This window comes from Octodon degus, unplaced genomic scaffold, assembly GCF_000260255.1.
Source record: "Octodon degus isolate 3935 unplaced genomic scaffold, OctDeg1.0 scaffold00037, whole genome shotgun sequence".
Classification (NCBI taxonomy): Eukaryota; Metazoa; Chordata; class Mammalia; order Rodentia; family Octodontidae; genus Octodon; species Octodon degus.
In genome coordinates this window covers 8450706-8466681 of record NW_004524613.1, presented here as the reverse complement: position 1 = coordinate 8466681, position 15976 = coordinate 8450706, and the positions used below count along the sequence as shown (strand labels likewise).

Sequence of the window (15976 nt, the reverse complement as noted above, 5' to 3'; positions counted from 1 at the left end):
TCTCTCTCTCTCTCTCTCTCTCTCTCTCTCTCTCTCAAATGAATAAAAATTAAAAAAAAAATTTAAAAAAAGAAATGTGGTCAGTAGGGCTTTGCTTGACTGAAACACAGCTGGGTCTTCCTTCCTAGGCCTTTAGCTTTCCATCTGTCTATGAGGGAACTGGACTCAGTAGCCTCTCAGTCTCCTTCCAGCTGTTCTATTCTGGACCACTCTTCTAAAGAAGGGTACTTAAGACTGCAGCAACTTGCAAGCATGAATACCAAGATAACTCCGTCAATGAGGCACTGAGACAAAGTGCTGCACTTGGGCCAGACCTTCTGAGTGAAGCTGTTGGGCAAGGCACTGGTACTACTCTCCTAGATCCCCAGCACAGTCCTGGTGAGTCCACATATCTGACCTCCTAAACACTGTCACTTCATTGGTGGGAGTGTAGGGTAAGCATTATACATATTGGCAGAATGTAATCTGCCTTGCTTTTATACCATGAGAGAGAGAGAGAGAGAGAGAGAGAGAGAGAGAGAGAGAGACAGACACACACACACACACACACACACACACACACACACACACACACACGGGGCCTAAATGGGTGTAAGTAAATAGTTGGCAAAGGTAGCCAAGGATACATACATGTTTTTCCCCTTCGATCTTCTTGTCGGCCACCTGCATTGCACCCAGATATTTAAAATGCAGCTCCATGAGTCTGTCAACCTGAAAGACATGATTTCACACACATGAGTGAGGGGAGAGCACACCAAGGCAAGAGGTCAGCGGCATTCTTTCTCATCTCACTGTTGCTGCTTAAGAGAGGCCACACTACCACTTGTGACGGGGGAGATCCGTTCTGCTTACCATACATCAGGAATGAGGTAGGGAGCCGGAGTGGAATATGGCAAACACTTGGGACACATGCAGTTTGACCACAGGCCTATTCCCCGATGGAGACTAGGCATGCCCATCCTTCTCAAGAATTCAAATCTTTAACAATAAATACATAAATAAGAATTCAAGTCCCTTCTTGAAAAGAGAAGGTGCTTGAAGTTACACACTTGATATTCGCTTAGAACTTTAGAGAAATTTCTTTTTTTCAACTGAACCGCAACCTTTCATGTTCAGATTCTGCTCCAGAGCTGATATTTTTTTAAAAAATGCCTGAGTAAAATCTTTTTAGTTGCTTTTGAGTCAGAAGAGAGTGCAAGAAAAACCCCTTCAGCAACTTGAAAAAAGGCTGACTTACAGTAGTAAGCTAAAAATCAGTTTGAGGCTTAGCAAAGTCATGCTACGAACAGGGCCTGAGGAACACTCTGGATCTGCAAGTTTCATTTTCCCCTAAGACTTCTAAAGGACTGAAGCAAGTCTAGGCTTCTGACCTAACTTTATTGGGCTGGCGCCACCATGCGTCTTGGTAATTTTGGTATTTATTTGCCTAGAAGCTGATGCTGGTTAATTGGAAATGTTGCTCTAGTATGGTCTCAGACAGCTCAGAAGACTGTGTCCCTATGCAGCTAACAATGATGATCTAAGGATTTCATGTATCTCAGGTTACACAGTATTTCCATGTTCATTATCATTCCCTCCTTAAGAGGTGAACAAAACACCCAGATGAAGTAGCAGAGAAGCTCAACGCAACCTCAACTTAAAGGTAAGAAAAGTGAAATAAAGGTATTAAACAATATCATCCTGCATATCACTAAGATGTCCTGTATCCTAGCCTGATGATTTTCTGCCATGCCACACTGCAGCTAGGGAAGGCAGTAAAAATGGTTAGAGATGGGCTCAAGAAGACAGTCACAGACCTTCCTCCAAGCACGGAAAGGCTGCAGCACTATCTTGGATACAAGCAGGAAAGCAACTATTGTAGGCTAGAAAGGATTTTTTTTTTTGTATTTCAGGGAAGGGTCTACAGGGTGTTCAGGGTCTCACTACTAGATCGCACTCATAGTGATCTGCCTGTTTACAGCCTCCCAAGAGCTGGGATTACAGGCGGCGCCACCACGTCCAGTCTCAATTGCTGTCTCAGCATGCCCTGGGAGTGGGGCCGGCACAGCAGGCCTGGTAGAAAATGGGTTTTGATACTTCATTTTACTCATCTGAAATTGCCTACTTATATACAGTGCAATAAAGTACACAGGCTTTCTGCACTTGGCAGCTTTGGTTCAAATCCCAGCTCTGCTGTGATTGGTGGTACGATCTTGGACAAGTCACAGGATGTCTCTAAGCTTCAATTTCCTATCTGTAAATATGAGCGATGCCTATACATGGATAAGCCACACAGTGTTAGAAGATTAAATGCAAGAATGAAAGGCAGTGGCTCTATTACCCACTCCACAGCAGTCACTCAATAAGTGGCAGCTTCTATTATTGTTGAAATCTTTTGACTTGGCATGCAAGATAACAATATAAAATACCCATCCAATTTCATGTAGGGATCATCAGCAGCTTCCACAGCCAACCTATGTAGGCTCTGTTTCCATACTGTTACCTTTTTTCATCACCATTATCTAATAAGACCTCATCTAGTTTATCTCTCACTGACTCTTCAAGATGAGTAGTAAGGTCTGCATGTTAAAGTCAGGGCAAGTGAGACTCACAGTGGCACACAATTTGAAAGCAGTAAAAGAAGGTTGAAATCTAGGTGTCTGAGTCCAAAACCTATGCTCTAATCATTGCTATGCTGTGCACCCCAGCTCACCCCAAATTCTATTATAACCCGCTCTTCATGGGTCTAAAACTCCCCCTAATATGCCCACTGCTATCACTCTCAGGCATTACTATTACTCCTGGACAGCTCTCTAGGACATGAGAGACAACAAACCAGCAGAACCATTGAGATCAAAAGCAATGGGCCTGGGGCTGGAGAGATGGCTCAGTGGTCTAAAGCACCTACTTGGAACAAGCTTGGCAAAGCACAGGGACCACGGTTCGATCCCCCAGCACCACATGCCAGCCAGCCGCGCCCCCTGGTGGGCTGAGCTGGCCACACACACACACACACACACACACACACTAAATAAATAAATGTTTAAAAAAAAACAAAAAAAACAAAAGCAATGGGGCTGAGAAGCTAAAGACATCTTAAGGCAGGAATATATCCTAGTATTCCCTAGATTGTATTAGGTAAGAATTCCTTCTATTCTTCCCAGTCCAGATCCCATCCTCCCAGCCCCATTGTTACCCACCTTCTCACTGTCATTTTCAGTGAACTTATTCAGAAGCCGGGTTCGCTGCTGCCCTCTCAGGTTGCGCAGGAGGGAAGCCAGGATCGAACAGACATGCTCTGGGTTGGGAAGGAGAAAAGAGAACATGCTGAGATCAGAGCAGTAATTATTACCTCTCCAAGTCCACTCAGGTTCTATTGAAGGAGGAATAAGTAGGCCTCCTCTGACTGCTGCTATTGATTAATAAGACAAGAACCTCAATTGTATCATTGAAAAACTGAACTGATCTTCACACACCGCACAAGACAGTCAAAAGAGATGACAGCTTTAAGGACCAGCTGGTCAAGACTAAGTGAGAATTTCTATTCTGCCTGGAGTTAATTTTTATTGTCCACAATAGAGCCTCAAATTAATCCCCCATGTGCAGAAATAATCTGTGAACAGAATATGCATACCAGCCATGACATAAGCAAATAATTAAATGTTCCACTGAATTCTCAAATTATAACTTTTCCAAGTAAATTCTCTGGAATTAAATAAGAAATCTGATAGGGTCCCATCACTATCACTTGCACTCTGGTACAGCTAGAATTGTCACTTTGTGTTAAAAGTAGCTAGACTGCAAGCACTTCAGGCCAGCACGGTGCTTTCTGAGTGCCCATAACTCAGCAACGTCTATCATGAAACACTACTCTTCTGCCCTTGGAAAAAAGCGGGCAATTGAAGGGAATATTAGAGGCTTCAGCTGTGAAGAGATTCTTTTCTTTAAAAAGAATTTTTAAAAATCTTTCAATAATGACCTTAAAAAGGAGTCTACTCACGAGAAAATGGCAAAGTTTATCTTGAAAAAAAAAAAGCCTGTAGATTCTATTTGAAAACCAAAGAGCATCTTCATATGCCAAAGTTACTTTGCCACAGCCACTTGACTAGTTTATTTTTACCTTTTTGCCACTTGACTATTAGTGAGACTCTAAGCAAGGATTCTTACTTCTCGGACTATAGAACAGATACCATTTTCTACTTGTGTGGTTTTTCTTCACAAGAAGCCTTCTCTACCTTCTCATTTCCCCAGTCTTATTCAAACCTCAGAGCCTAACTTCTATCAATATACACTTCCCAGTGATCACATCTTAGTCCATGGCCTTGAAAACCACATACATGCTGCGACTCAAAAACTTGGGCCTGCAGGTCAGCCCTGTCCTCTGAAGGCTACCCTGCACTTGCCACCTGCTCCTTCCACTCGGTTGTCTAATAGGTCCTTTCCACCTAACACATCCAAACATGAACTCCTGACCTTCCTTGCAAATCTGTTCCCTGTAGTCTTTTCCATCTAGTTCACGCCAACCAGGCTCTTCTGTTTCACAAGCTTCCAGCACAAGAGATACCCTTTATAAAAGAAGCACAGGCAGCTTTACCTTCAGATTATATCCAAATACCTGGCTACTTTACCATTACCAGTATTACTCTGATCCACAGTGCCCTCTTCTCTTGCTCAGAATACTCAACAGTAGTGAGTCTCTTTGCTTTCACCCTCATTCCTTTTGGTCTAATCTCCATAGAGCAGTCAGAATGATCCTTTAAGTTAAAAACTAAAGTCAAATCTGTTTAAAACTTTCTGATGGCTCCCTTAATCACTCAGACTAAATACTGCTTCTGATGTCCTGCCTTGGGCCCTCTGCACTTGTTGTTTTGCCAGAAATGTCCCTTACCAGTTAACTGTACTGCTTCCTCACACATGAGTTTTACTGAACTGCCAAGTGCTCAGCAAGGCTTTCCTCTGAAGACCCTACTTCAAAATGCAGTGTCCCTTGCTGGGCATGGTGGCACACACTGTAATCCCAGCACTATGGGACAGTGAGGCAGGAGGATCTCAAATTCTTATCACCTTATTTTTCTCTTTATCATATATCACCTTCTCAAATAGTTTATTTTTATTTTGCTTACCATCTTCCTTCAATTAGAATATAAATTCCCCTAAGACAGGGATTTTAGTATGCTTCATTCATGGCTATCTTCCCAGATTCAAAACTATCTTCCTGGCACATAGTAGGTGCTTTCAAAATGCTTGCTGAATGAATGGGAAGAAGGGAGGCTCTCAAGTTTTAGTGGTGATGATGGGGCCTAAACAACCACTCTCAACTTCTGTGTATCTTTTATTTTACTTTTTATTTTTGGCAGAATCAGGGATTGAACTCAGGCCCTTGCGCTTGCCAGGGAAGCGCTTTTTCCACTGAGCCATCTCCCTGGCCCCTCCTGTGTATCTTTTAAATGCCTTACACATTTTGGTATATACACAATACTGCCCATCCCCAATTCAGAGGAGTATTACCTTTACATTGATAATATGCTCTCAAACCTTTCAGTTACAAAATGGTCTTAGGTGGTATTCATATTTGAGAGTAATTTGGTAGGTTTTTTTTCTTCTTTACAGAGCCATTGGTTTCAATAAAGTATTACTAATTTTTTGGTATAAAGACAAAATTTTTCTTAAAATATACTATACTCAGAGGTATTATGTATTTTCATGAGACTCAAGGTCATACCTAATATCTTTCTTTTGGCTGTGTGTCAAGCTGGGATTGAGGTAGAATTTTAGCGGCCATGATCACCTGGAGTAGATGACAGAACGGATCCTGCCCAACAGGAAGGCAAAGAACACCAGGCACCCAGGGCAAGGAGAGTTAGTCAGCTATCAGGGTTCAGCTCAGGGTGAGAAGGGAACGTAAGAGGGAGAGATACCTGGGAGGTGGTCAGGGAAAAGCTCTCTTGACATCTGTGTGCACCAAGGAGAGAAGACTGGACGTGGGGCAGTGGGGTAATCAGTTCTACAGTCCTGGGCCAAGCAAGCTGGATGTGCTTCTGAGCTCCTTCAGCTGGTGAACAGGTGTGGGACAGGCCATAATGAATGCAGCACATTCTAACAAGCTCAATTCTGAAACTCTAAAACTACTTAGCAAGACAGCTGGTAACAACCTCTTTCTCTATATATACACAACAATATAACAACCACAGAGCAAGAAAAACCAATCACAGCCAGAGTTCTCTTAAATTATCTGAGTCACATCTCTTACTGCATGGATGTAAATATCAAAGTCCAGAGCAGAGGAATTTGTCCATACAGCTTACTGGTGTAGGACCCCACTTACAGACTCAGTCTTTCACCGGTTATTTACCTCCGTACCTGACAAGGAGCTGGGTCCTCAGGGTCCCAAATAATGCAGTACCCTAACCTGAAGGAGTTCCTTAAGTAATAGGGAAGACAAAATAATACAATGTGGCAGGACAAGTTCCATTACTGAGGTAGGCCCAAGGGACTTTCGGAACAAAGGGGAGGAATGTTCATCCTAGGAGGGTTCCCACTAAAGGAATCAAACAACAGAAAAATCTTAAAAACAAAAAGAAGGGTCATGGGGGCGGGGCAGGGAGATGGCTCAGTGGAATAAGCACTTCCCTGGCAAGCGTAGGGGCCTGAGTTTAATCCCCGGTTCCACAAAAAAAAAAAAAAAAAAAAAAGAAGGGTCATAGCTAGTAACTAGGTAGACAAGAAAAGAGAACATCCTAGGCAGATCAGAATAATAGCATGATCAAGAAATATGGTGAATGCTTAAATTTAAAAGCATGTAATAACAGGCACACTGCCAGAACAATGGGACAGGTGTGTTTGAAATGAAGGGGGGCACTTTGAGTAATTAGAGAGGAATTAATGGCAATGTATTTTTTACTGTAATAAAAATTGTAATTTAAACATTCAAGACATGTTTTGATCACAAAACACTTATAGCAATTTCTAGCCATAAAAACATTATGATCCGTCTTCATCTGCTTTTTTCACTGGCTCTGGCCCTATGTGACTCCTTGCTCTCCCCTAAAGTCAAAATCACCATGAGAAGCAACCTTTTGAATTGATTTAGGACACTGAGGCAGCCAAGAGAGTACAACTACAAATACTCATGAAAGAGGACTTCTAAGACTGCTTCAGAAAGTGGTAAGAATGATGGGATATGTGTGCTTAAAGTGAGGAATATTTTGAGGGGAATTAATGGTAATAATCTCTCTTCTTGTAATTTTTCTTATACACTTATTTGCTTATTTACTTATTGGAGACAGGATCGCTACGCAGTTCGGGCTGGCCTTATACTCACTTTTGTAGCTCCCAGGCAAGTCTCACACTTGTAGTGATCTTCCTGTCTCAAGCTCCCAAGTTCTGGGATTACAGGTGTATACCACCACGCCCAGTTCCAGGGCCATCTCGGCAAGCTTGGGGTTCCAGGGCTGCCACCGCATGTGGGGGCTGGGAATAAAACTTGGGTCTTTGCACTTGCCAGGCAGGCACCTATGCCTCTGAGCTATCTCCCTAGCCCCTGTAATAATTTTTTAAAAATTTAAATGTTCACTGTATTTTGTAATCATGGCTGTACATAGAAAGGCCACTGCATGGAGTACTGTGGACATGTGGTAGAGGTGAGACCAGCAGATGGAGAAGGTCTAGGCCATGGGGGAAAAGGGATATGGACTCATCTGTGCATTTTAAGCTAGGTTGAGGACAGACAACATCACAGGTAGGGTTAATTTCCTATAAACTACATTTCTGTCAGTGAGCAGCATCAAGAAAATGCTTCTCTTTCTGATGCATTTTGTACTTATCAAAGTTTCCTCTTTAACTTGGTTATTAGGAATCTCAAAGATGAATTTATGTTCAACTACAAGAAGTAATTAATTCCTTTTACTGCTTTATTATTGTCCCCTATCAGTAATAAATCTATCGGTAGATTTTAAAACAAAAGCAAGGGGTGCACACAGAATAAACTACATATAATATAAAATTTACTTAATATTCATAAACATATATATTAATATCTTTTTCTATACTCCTCCCCATCCCATTTTCCTCTCTCAAGAAAAACTATGAAGTATTTTATGTATTATTTTCAGAGGAAAAGTCTTCTGTATTGGTTTGTTTGTTTTTTGCTATTAAAAATAATGCTACACATGCTGGGCGTGATGGCACATGCCTGTACTCAAAGCATGGGGCTGCAGGCTGAGGGCTGAGGCAGGAGGATAACAAAATTCGAGCCCAGTGGGTCTTAGAGACACCCTGACTCAAAATAATAAGTGTTAGGATGTATGTATATTAGTGTGAAAGCCCTGGACTTAATTCCCAGCATCAAAGAAAACAAACACAAACAATCCCATTCACATTCTGTGGTATACTAGAATTTTATATATTTATTCTTACAGCACATTTCTACAAGTATAGTCAGTAAATTGAAAGAAATTCACAAATGTTAAAAATCACAAATATTCTGCCAAAAAGACTGTACCAATTATACTTCTGCCATTGGTATACATATGAGTATCTATTTTCCTACATCTTCACTCAGGTTGTATATATCTGATGGAAATTATAACAACCTGGTCAGTCAAAAGTGATTTTCCTTTTATTAGTATATTTTTCTTGTTATAAAAAAGGTTAAGCATCTTTTCCTATGTGTATCAGTCAGGATTTCCCAGACACAGAGAATGAATATAAATCATTACGTGAAAATACATATTCTCTATAAGTACAGTGAGACTTATGAAACTGAATTCCCAAAGCCTTCTGTCTGCAAGCTGAAGGCCCAGGACCTCAAGGACCTGGGTGCAGGACAGCCAATCAGAAAAGGCTGTCTGAAAGTTTGAGAATGTATGGTTTGTGTGTATTTGTCCCCCCAAAGCCTCATGTAATCAGAGGGCAGACTTTTACAGTTTGTGATTAGCTCATGATCCACTGGGATTAGGGATGTGAGTACTGCTCCCAGTCTGGGATGGATAGCGTGAATACAATTTAAGGGAGACAGACTTCCTCTCTGTACCATTGTTGCTGTTACTCCTTCCTTTTGCTCTTTGCCACAGCCATGAAAGGTTGCTCTCTGCCCTGTGCTACTCTGCCTGGAGCCAGCTGAGTATGGACTGAAACCTCCAGTAACTGTGAGCTACATAAACCTTCCTTCCATCATTTTGGGGGTTGGGTATTTGTCTCAACAATGAGAGAAGAGTAACTGAGACAGAGAAGAGCACAGATGTCTGAGGGCAGAGGAAGATGGCCAGCTTAGCTCAAGGAGAGAGAACACATTTGCTCTTCTTTTCTCTTCTATTTGGGTCCCTTAACAAACCAGGTAATGTCTACCCATAGTGGTAAAGGCAATCTTCTTTACTAAGCCAACTAATTTAAATGCTACTCTCTTCCAGAAACACTTCCAAAGACTTGCTAAAAAATATTTTATTAGTTATCTGGTTAAACCAGCATCCCTTGGCTTAGTCATGTAAACACATAAATTAATCATTATGCCATGTTTACTATTTGTATTGTCTCTTCTGTGAACTTATTCTTTGTCCAATTCTGATTTCTATGAACTTTTTGTAAATTAAGAATATCCTTTTCATATATACTGTAAATATTTTTCATAGTTTGCCACTTCTCTTTTGACAAAGTCTTCTTTAAAAAATTATTTGTTTGTTTGTTTGATACAGCATCTGGCTACACAGTTCAGACTAGTAGTGATCCTCTTGTCTCAGAATTCCCAGCACTGGGATTATAGGCGTATGCCATCATGCCTGGTTTTGGGGCCAGCAAAGCATGCCTGGGGTTCTGAGGCTGGCAGGAATGCAGTACTGGGGATTGAATTGGGATCCTTGCACGCTTGCCAGGCAGGCCCTTAGACTGCCAAACTATCTCCCCAGCCCTTGACAAAATCTTATTCAAGGCTAAGATTTAGTATAACTAAATTGTTTTGTGATTCACTATTTCAAATTTCTACTTGGGGGTCTAGGCATAAAATTAAGTGCTAGAGCACTTGCCTAGCATGCATAGGCCAGGGGTTCAATCTCTAGAACATGCCATGCCCCATGCAAAAATTTCCTATTTGAAAGTAGGTCAGTCACCATTTTCATTATCTACTATAGGTTTATTTGTGCTTATACAAAAACTTCTCACTGAATCCTTACAACCAAGTTCTAAGAAAGGTACCATGCTCATCTTCATTTTATGAATGAGGACTCTAAAGCTCAGAAAGGTTAACTTGCTTAAGTTTGCATGCTTGAATAAACTATAAGAGCTTAGAAGTGAATCCAAGTTGTGTAACTCCAAGATGTAAGCTTTTTCTATCAAATATATTTCCCACACATAAAAGGCAATCATCAATGCAGTTAAAGAAGGAAGATAAAAGAAACTAGAAACTAAACCAGCGAAGCCTGAAAATCTGTTGCAAGTGGGGTTTACTGTGCACAAGACAGGCAATATGTAAATGCAGATTAATAAAAACCAAAAAACAAAAAACAGCTTTAACAAGAATAAAAAGAAGCAAAGGCCATATGGAATAAGACATGAATAAGTCCTTTTCTCTATTTTACTGAATTAGTCTTTCCAGAAATGATTTCTTCGAGCATCTAAATAAAGAAGAGTCTGTGGGTTTCAGGCAGTGCCACAAAATACTGAACCAGAACTCTGCAATAATTTTTCCTTTTAATCTTGTTGATTGATATGATCTGAAAGTTCTAAAAAGAATGTTCTTTACATACCTCAATAAGAGGATGCAGGGGTGCTGGTGGTACAGAAAGAGTACTTCTCAAAGAGGAAAATATAGTATATATAAAAGAATCATCATTTCTAGCTCAAGCTCAATTAGCATGCATTTCCATAGCTCATACAGCCTAGGGCAGGAGAGACCTTGATCAATTGCAACAAATGGCATTCACCTATTTGTTTGGGGTTTTTAGTAAAAGACAGGTTTCCAATTTCAGGAGAATTGAAGCTGCCTACTTTTCTTCCACCTATCTGTCTGGATGTGTGATAGGTCACTGGAGCATGCCAGAAAGGGAAGCACTTCAGCTACCTCAAGTTCTACACATATAAACACACAGTTTCATTAGCTACTAATAAATGTAGCCTCCCTAAGAACAGATTTCAGTTCAAGGTGGTGTCAATTTTTCATGCACCAAGGAGATGGGGAGAGCTGTTGGCACAGAGAGCAGAGGAGATAACAGGTTTATCTGCTGGCCAACACGGCTCGGCTGCTCTGTCATTTCGACAGGATAAAATGGAGGTGAAGGATGGCTATGGAGCTGTCAGCACAGAGGGGTGGATGGGCAGCTCCACTGCAGAGAATAAGCTCTGAGGCACGACCCAGAAAGAAAGAAAGAAAACACCACACACACACACACACACACACACACACACACACACCCTCATGCGCATGTACAAGCACATGGAATCTACAAGGCTCTACAGAGAAGAAGGCCATTAAATCTACATTTTCAACTCGCTAGCTAGGGAGGTGGGAGTTGTGGCACTGAGGTTAAATGTTAAGACAGCCAGTGCTGAAATTGTCCCGTGAAGTCCGTCCTGCCTGTGGGTTCCCTGCTCAACAGCTGAGACAACTGGCTGGCTCAGACACTAAGTACTAAAATTGCCTGGGTGGCTCTGATCCACCCTCCCACTAGCTCCTTAAGGCTTCTCAAAGGTGAGAGCAATGCGTTAGTTAGTCCTGAACATATGTAAGAGGGCTAATAGTTTGATTTCACAGGGGCAGAATTCTATAATTTTCAGAGCTGGAGGGAGACTTAGAACTTTGGCCCATCTCCTCTAGGGTTCTGAGAATAGAAATAATGGCCCTGAGAAACGGTGTGATTTGCTTAGGTCAAAGCACCTTTATGGGGCAACTAAAATCTAAAGTCTGCAATTTTCCTCCAAATCATAACAGACATTTTGAAAGTCTGATAACCAGTTATACTGCTACATCCCACTCCCCATACACACCCAAATGCAACCTCTTCCTTAGACTTTCTCAGCATTCTCAACAAGTAATGATGGCTCCTTGGCTTGGAACCCTTGTTCTATGACACCCAAATAAGAGGTCTTTTCAGAATGGCACAGCCAGCCAATGGTAGCAACTCTAGCTAGGGTTCACAGTGCAAAGAATGGAAGGGACTGGTGTTTTTCATCCTCACTCTGAGCATAGGCACAGTCGGAATTTCAGTAGGCATTTGATTAACAGCACCTCTTTTTCTATAAGAAAAGATATTGATCTATAGGACAGTCCTGTTCACAAGTAGGCCCACCGGGGTCCCCTGCTGAAAAAAGACAGATACTGAGAGGACACACTTTTGGGACTTGCTCCAGACAGGATGATAGGTGAATTAGTTAACCTTTCATGAGGCTTCAGGATCAGCCAGATGTGGATTCCAATCTTGTTTCTGGCACTCACTGGCTGGTTAAATGTTGGGGATGGTGCTTAGTCTTCTTACTTGTAAAGGGAAGTTGTCCTACCCACTCTACCTGTTATATCAATACTCTGGTTTCTCTTCAAATCGTATAGATCTTTCACCTTTTACCTGTTATATCAAATGAGATATGTACACAGTAGTCTTGCACCAGATAGCTGAGATCCGCTGTACCCAAAAAGAGCATCACAAGAGATTCTCTCACCTCTCATCTGCTAGAGCTCACTAGCTAACTCCTTCTGTATTGCCTGCTGATCGCACAGCCTTCACTGGGCATGTTTCAATCCACCTAGGTCACTCTGACTGCCCCTGCTGAGAAAAACAGGAGTCAAACTGCTTGATTTCCTCAGCTGGTTGGGCTATTTGCTATAACTCCAGATTTATTCTAACCCTAAAGTGGAGCAAGGCCAACTTCACTCAGATTCTTTAATCCCACAATAAATTAAAAGAAAGTGCTGTGTGTGGCTGCCTAGAAAACCAAATAATACATGATTCTGGGAGACCTATAGACACCCCTAAGATGGGCAGTGGCTATTTAGTAGTAAGCTGAAGGATACAACATATCTAAGCAGAGACGGCCCCATGCTTTAATGAAAATAAACGTACCTGGCCCATAATAATCATTTGCCTTTTTCTGTTATTGTGACAGCTGAAAACACATGTGACTGGTAGCAGAAATGAAAATAGCATCTCCTTGAGGTGTATAACCTTGGTACATGATTTGGTATGCTCACCAGCCATCCTTTACTCAAAATTCTGAGTACCTACTATGTGCCAGGCAATGCAGCATGTACTGGAATGTTAGACAAGCCCATCATTTCACAAGCAAGGCTGAGAAAACTACAACAGAGTGCACGATGAACTGGCAGGCCTGGTGCATACAGGGCACATACAGAAAAGGGCCCTAACTCAGTTGGGCTAGGAGAGGGCAAGAGTGGGGTGGTTATACACAGTGGAGGATAGGAGGCAGAATGGAGGCAAAGGGAAAACATTTTTCCTAAGCTCATGGCAGCGATGCATAGCCAGGTGTGTTACAGTGTCAAGTGAATGGGTATGAACTTGTAACTCTTGGTTTCACTGGTAAAGCTGGTAGACAGAAGCCAGGATTTTGGGTTCTATGGGCATATTTAATTCTTGAATGAAATGAAATACTAATGAATGAAATATTTATACTAACAAATCTATGGAGATGGGGAGTGGGGGTTGGAGGTAGAGAAGAGCAGGAACAAGGCAACAACGTGCAAAGTAGCAACTGTCAATTTGATTTTCTCATCTTCCTGGTGTCCTGTTGGGATCTGCTTAAGTTCTAGCCTGGCAAGCAGGGGAAGCCTAGGCTCACCAAAAAGGAATGGAGGCACACTAGTAAGCAGAGCTGGACTCTGCAAGAGGCTCTAGAAACCTTTAACCCAGGATTCACTCATTTATTCATAAAATAGGCATAGGAATCCTACAATGTACATGATAGCATCTGAGGGTAGAGGTAATCAAACATTGGTCCTGTCCTCCAGGTACTTGTGGTCCATTGTGTCTAAATTAAATGCCAGAAAATAAATTTTTAAAAAATGCCAGAAAATGTTAACTGTGTGAGGTGATGGGTATGTTAATTAGTTTAACATGGTGATCATTTCCTAATATATAAATATATATGCATATATATTATATCACATCAAGCTGCATACTCTAAATAAATACAACTTTTATTATGTCAATGATATCTCAATAAAGCTGCTAAAAATTAAAAAAAAAAACTTGCATTATAAGAAGTGACAGTGGGCTGGGGAGATGGCTCAGTAGAATAAGTGCTTCCCTGGCAAGCGCAAGGGCCTGAGTTCAAGCCTTGGTTTCGCAAAAAAAAAAAAAAAAAAAAAAAAGAAGTGACAGTGAACAGGAAAGAGAAACTATTGATAAGATGAATACTTTCTTAGCTGGGGGTGCTGAACAACAGAGCTTTGAACTGAGCTTTGACAAATAGGTGTAAGGGGGAGAAACAATGGCAGTGAAAGTATTCCAAACAGAGAGATATGGATGAAGTACAGCTATCAAACTGAAGAGCACAACATATAGAGAGCTTGGAAGAGATCAGTGCAGATAGAGGGAGGAGAGAATGCAAGGTAATGAGGTTAGAAACATATAGTAGGGGGCAGAACATGGATAAATCTGAACACTGACTGTACCATCTGAATACTGGCCCAGGTTGGCCAGTGGTACTAACCACCCAGGCCCAGAGCCTGCACCTGCCTTTCAGCAGCACAAGTGGCTAAGAAAGACACTCATGGCTCAGTCAGACTTCTGCTTTAAGGACAGAAATGGTCCCTGTACTTCACCCACCCATCCCATATCTTGGCAAGATCTTGCAGGGTTACTTTAAAATTCAAGACCGTGCTGCAGTGCTGCCTTTGTTTCCTTGAAACAGCCAAGGCCATTAGCTCTTTTGTTTTAAGAAAATCATACAGCAATGTTCTTGCACTTCTAAAATTACAACCATCTCTGGTTTATTGCTGAACATTGTTGCTCACCTTCTGGCTCCCACAGATGGACAGACATCCTGATTTCCAGTAAGACTTGAGATGCAAACAGGATGTTTAAAATGCCCTAATTAGATTGATCTTGACTTCAGTTGTGGTGTGCTGGAATAAAGATTAATCTTTTCCATGCCCAGCACTGGCAGCTGAAGTAGCAGGAGGCCCTGTCAAATCAACCCATAACATTACACTGCTCTGCCTTTATTATTATTTTTTCGTTTTTACGTTTCATGGATAATGGACATCTGCCTAGCAGGGGACATAGCAACCCAAGAAGAGTCACACATGTGTGCTTAGCCACTCTAGTTGAATACTGATGTAAGTTAGATCAAATATTCTTCTCAAGACAGATGGCTCTGTATGAACATCTAAATATAGCCTACTTCAACACATACAAAATACATGCCTTCTTATTCTTTACAAACCTTCCTGAATATTCAATATGTAACAAGCAGGGGGCTAGAAACTGAGGACCTATAAAAAGGCAACATTTACTACAAGCCAACTATGTGTCTATGGACAGAGGACTTCATTTAAATCTCCCAAGGCTACAGAACACATTTGATCTGCTTTTCCATTTTACAGATAAAAAACTAGAGACTAAGTTGTGGGGAAAATGAACCTTTCAGCATCTCACTGCTAGAAAGTGACCTACTTAGTTTTCACTGTAGTAAAACTTGATAATTTTCCTCAAGAGATAAAAGAATAGCCAACAGGCACATGGAAGGGGGAAGAGAAGCGTTCACCTTCACCAGTACTGCAAATAAAATAATGAGATAGTTTCATTTGACAAAGCTTCCATAAGATTTAATGCCTGAAGGATGGGGGGAGGTGAGCTCTCCCACTCCGTTACCCATCTCTGCTTGTCGTGCTACCTGACACAGCTGCTACAGGCACTGCTCCATAGGACACAGACGAAAGCTCCTCCAAGACCAGACTCGTGCCTTAGCCATCTCTGTTCCCAGCTCTGTGATAGGAGCTCAGTAATGACGAAACTGATATCCTAACAAGAATGTGTAAGAATTAACTTTTTTTTTT

General features: G+C 41.5%; 1 protein-coding gene across 1 annotated transcript in view; it reads right to left on the bottom strand.

The window, feature by feature from the left end:
- Window positions 1-15976, bottom strand: part of Ctnnbl1 (catenin beta like 1) — a 189438-nt gene that overhangs the window by 29343 nt on the left and 144119 nt on the right. The window contains exons 12-13 of the mRNA XM_004630898.2: window positions 3180-3277; window positions 631-711 (exon numbers count right to left, since the gene is read on the bottom strand). Coding sequence (XP_004630955.1) covers window positions 631-711; window positions 3180-3277 — 179 coding nt within the window. The remainder of the gene's footprint in view (window positions 1-630; window positions 712-3179; window positions 3278-15976) is intronic.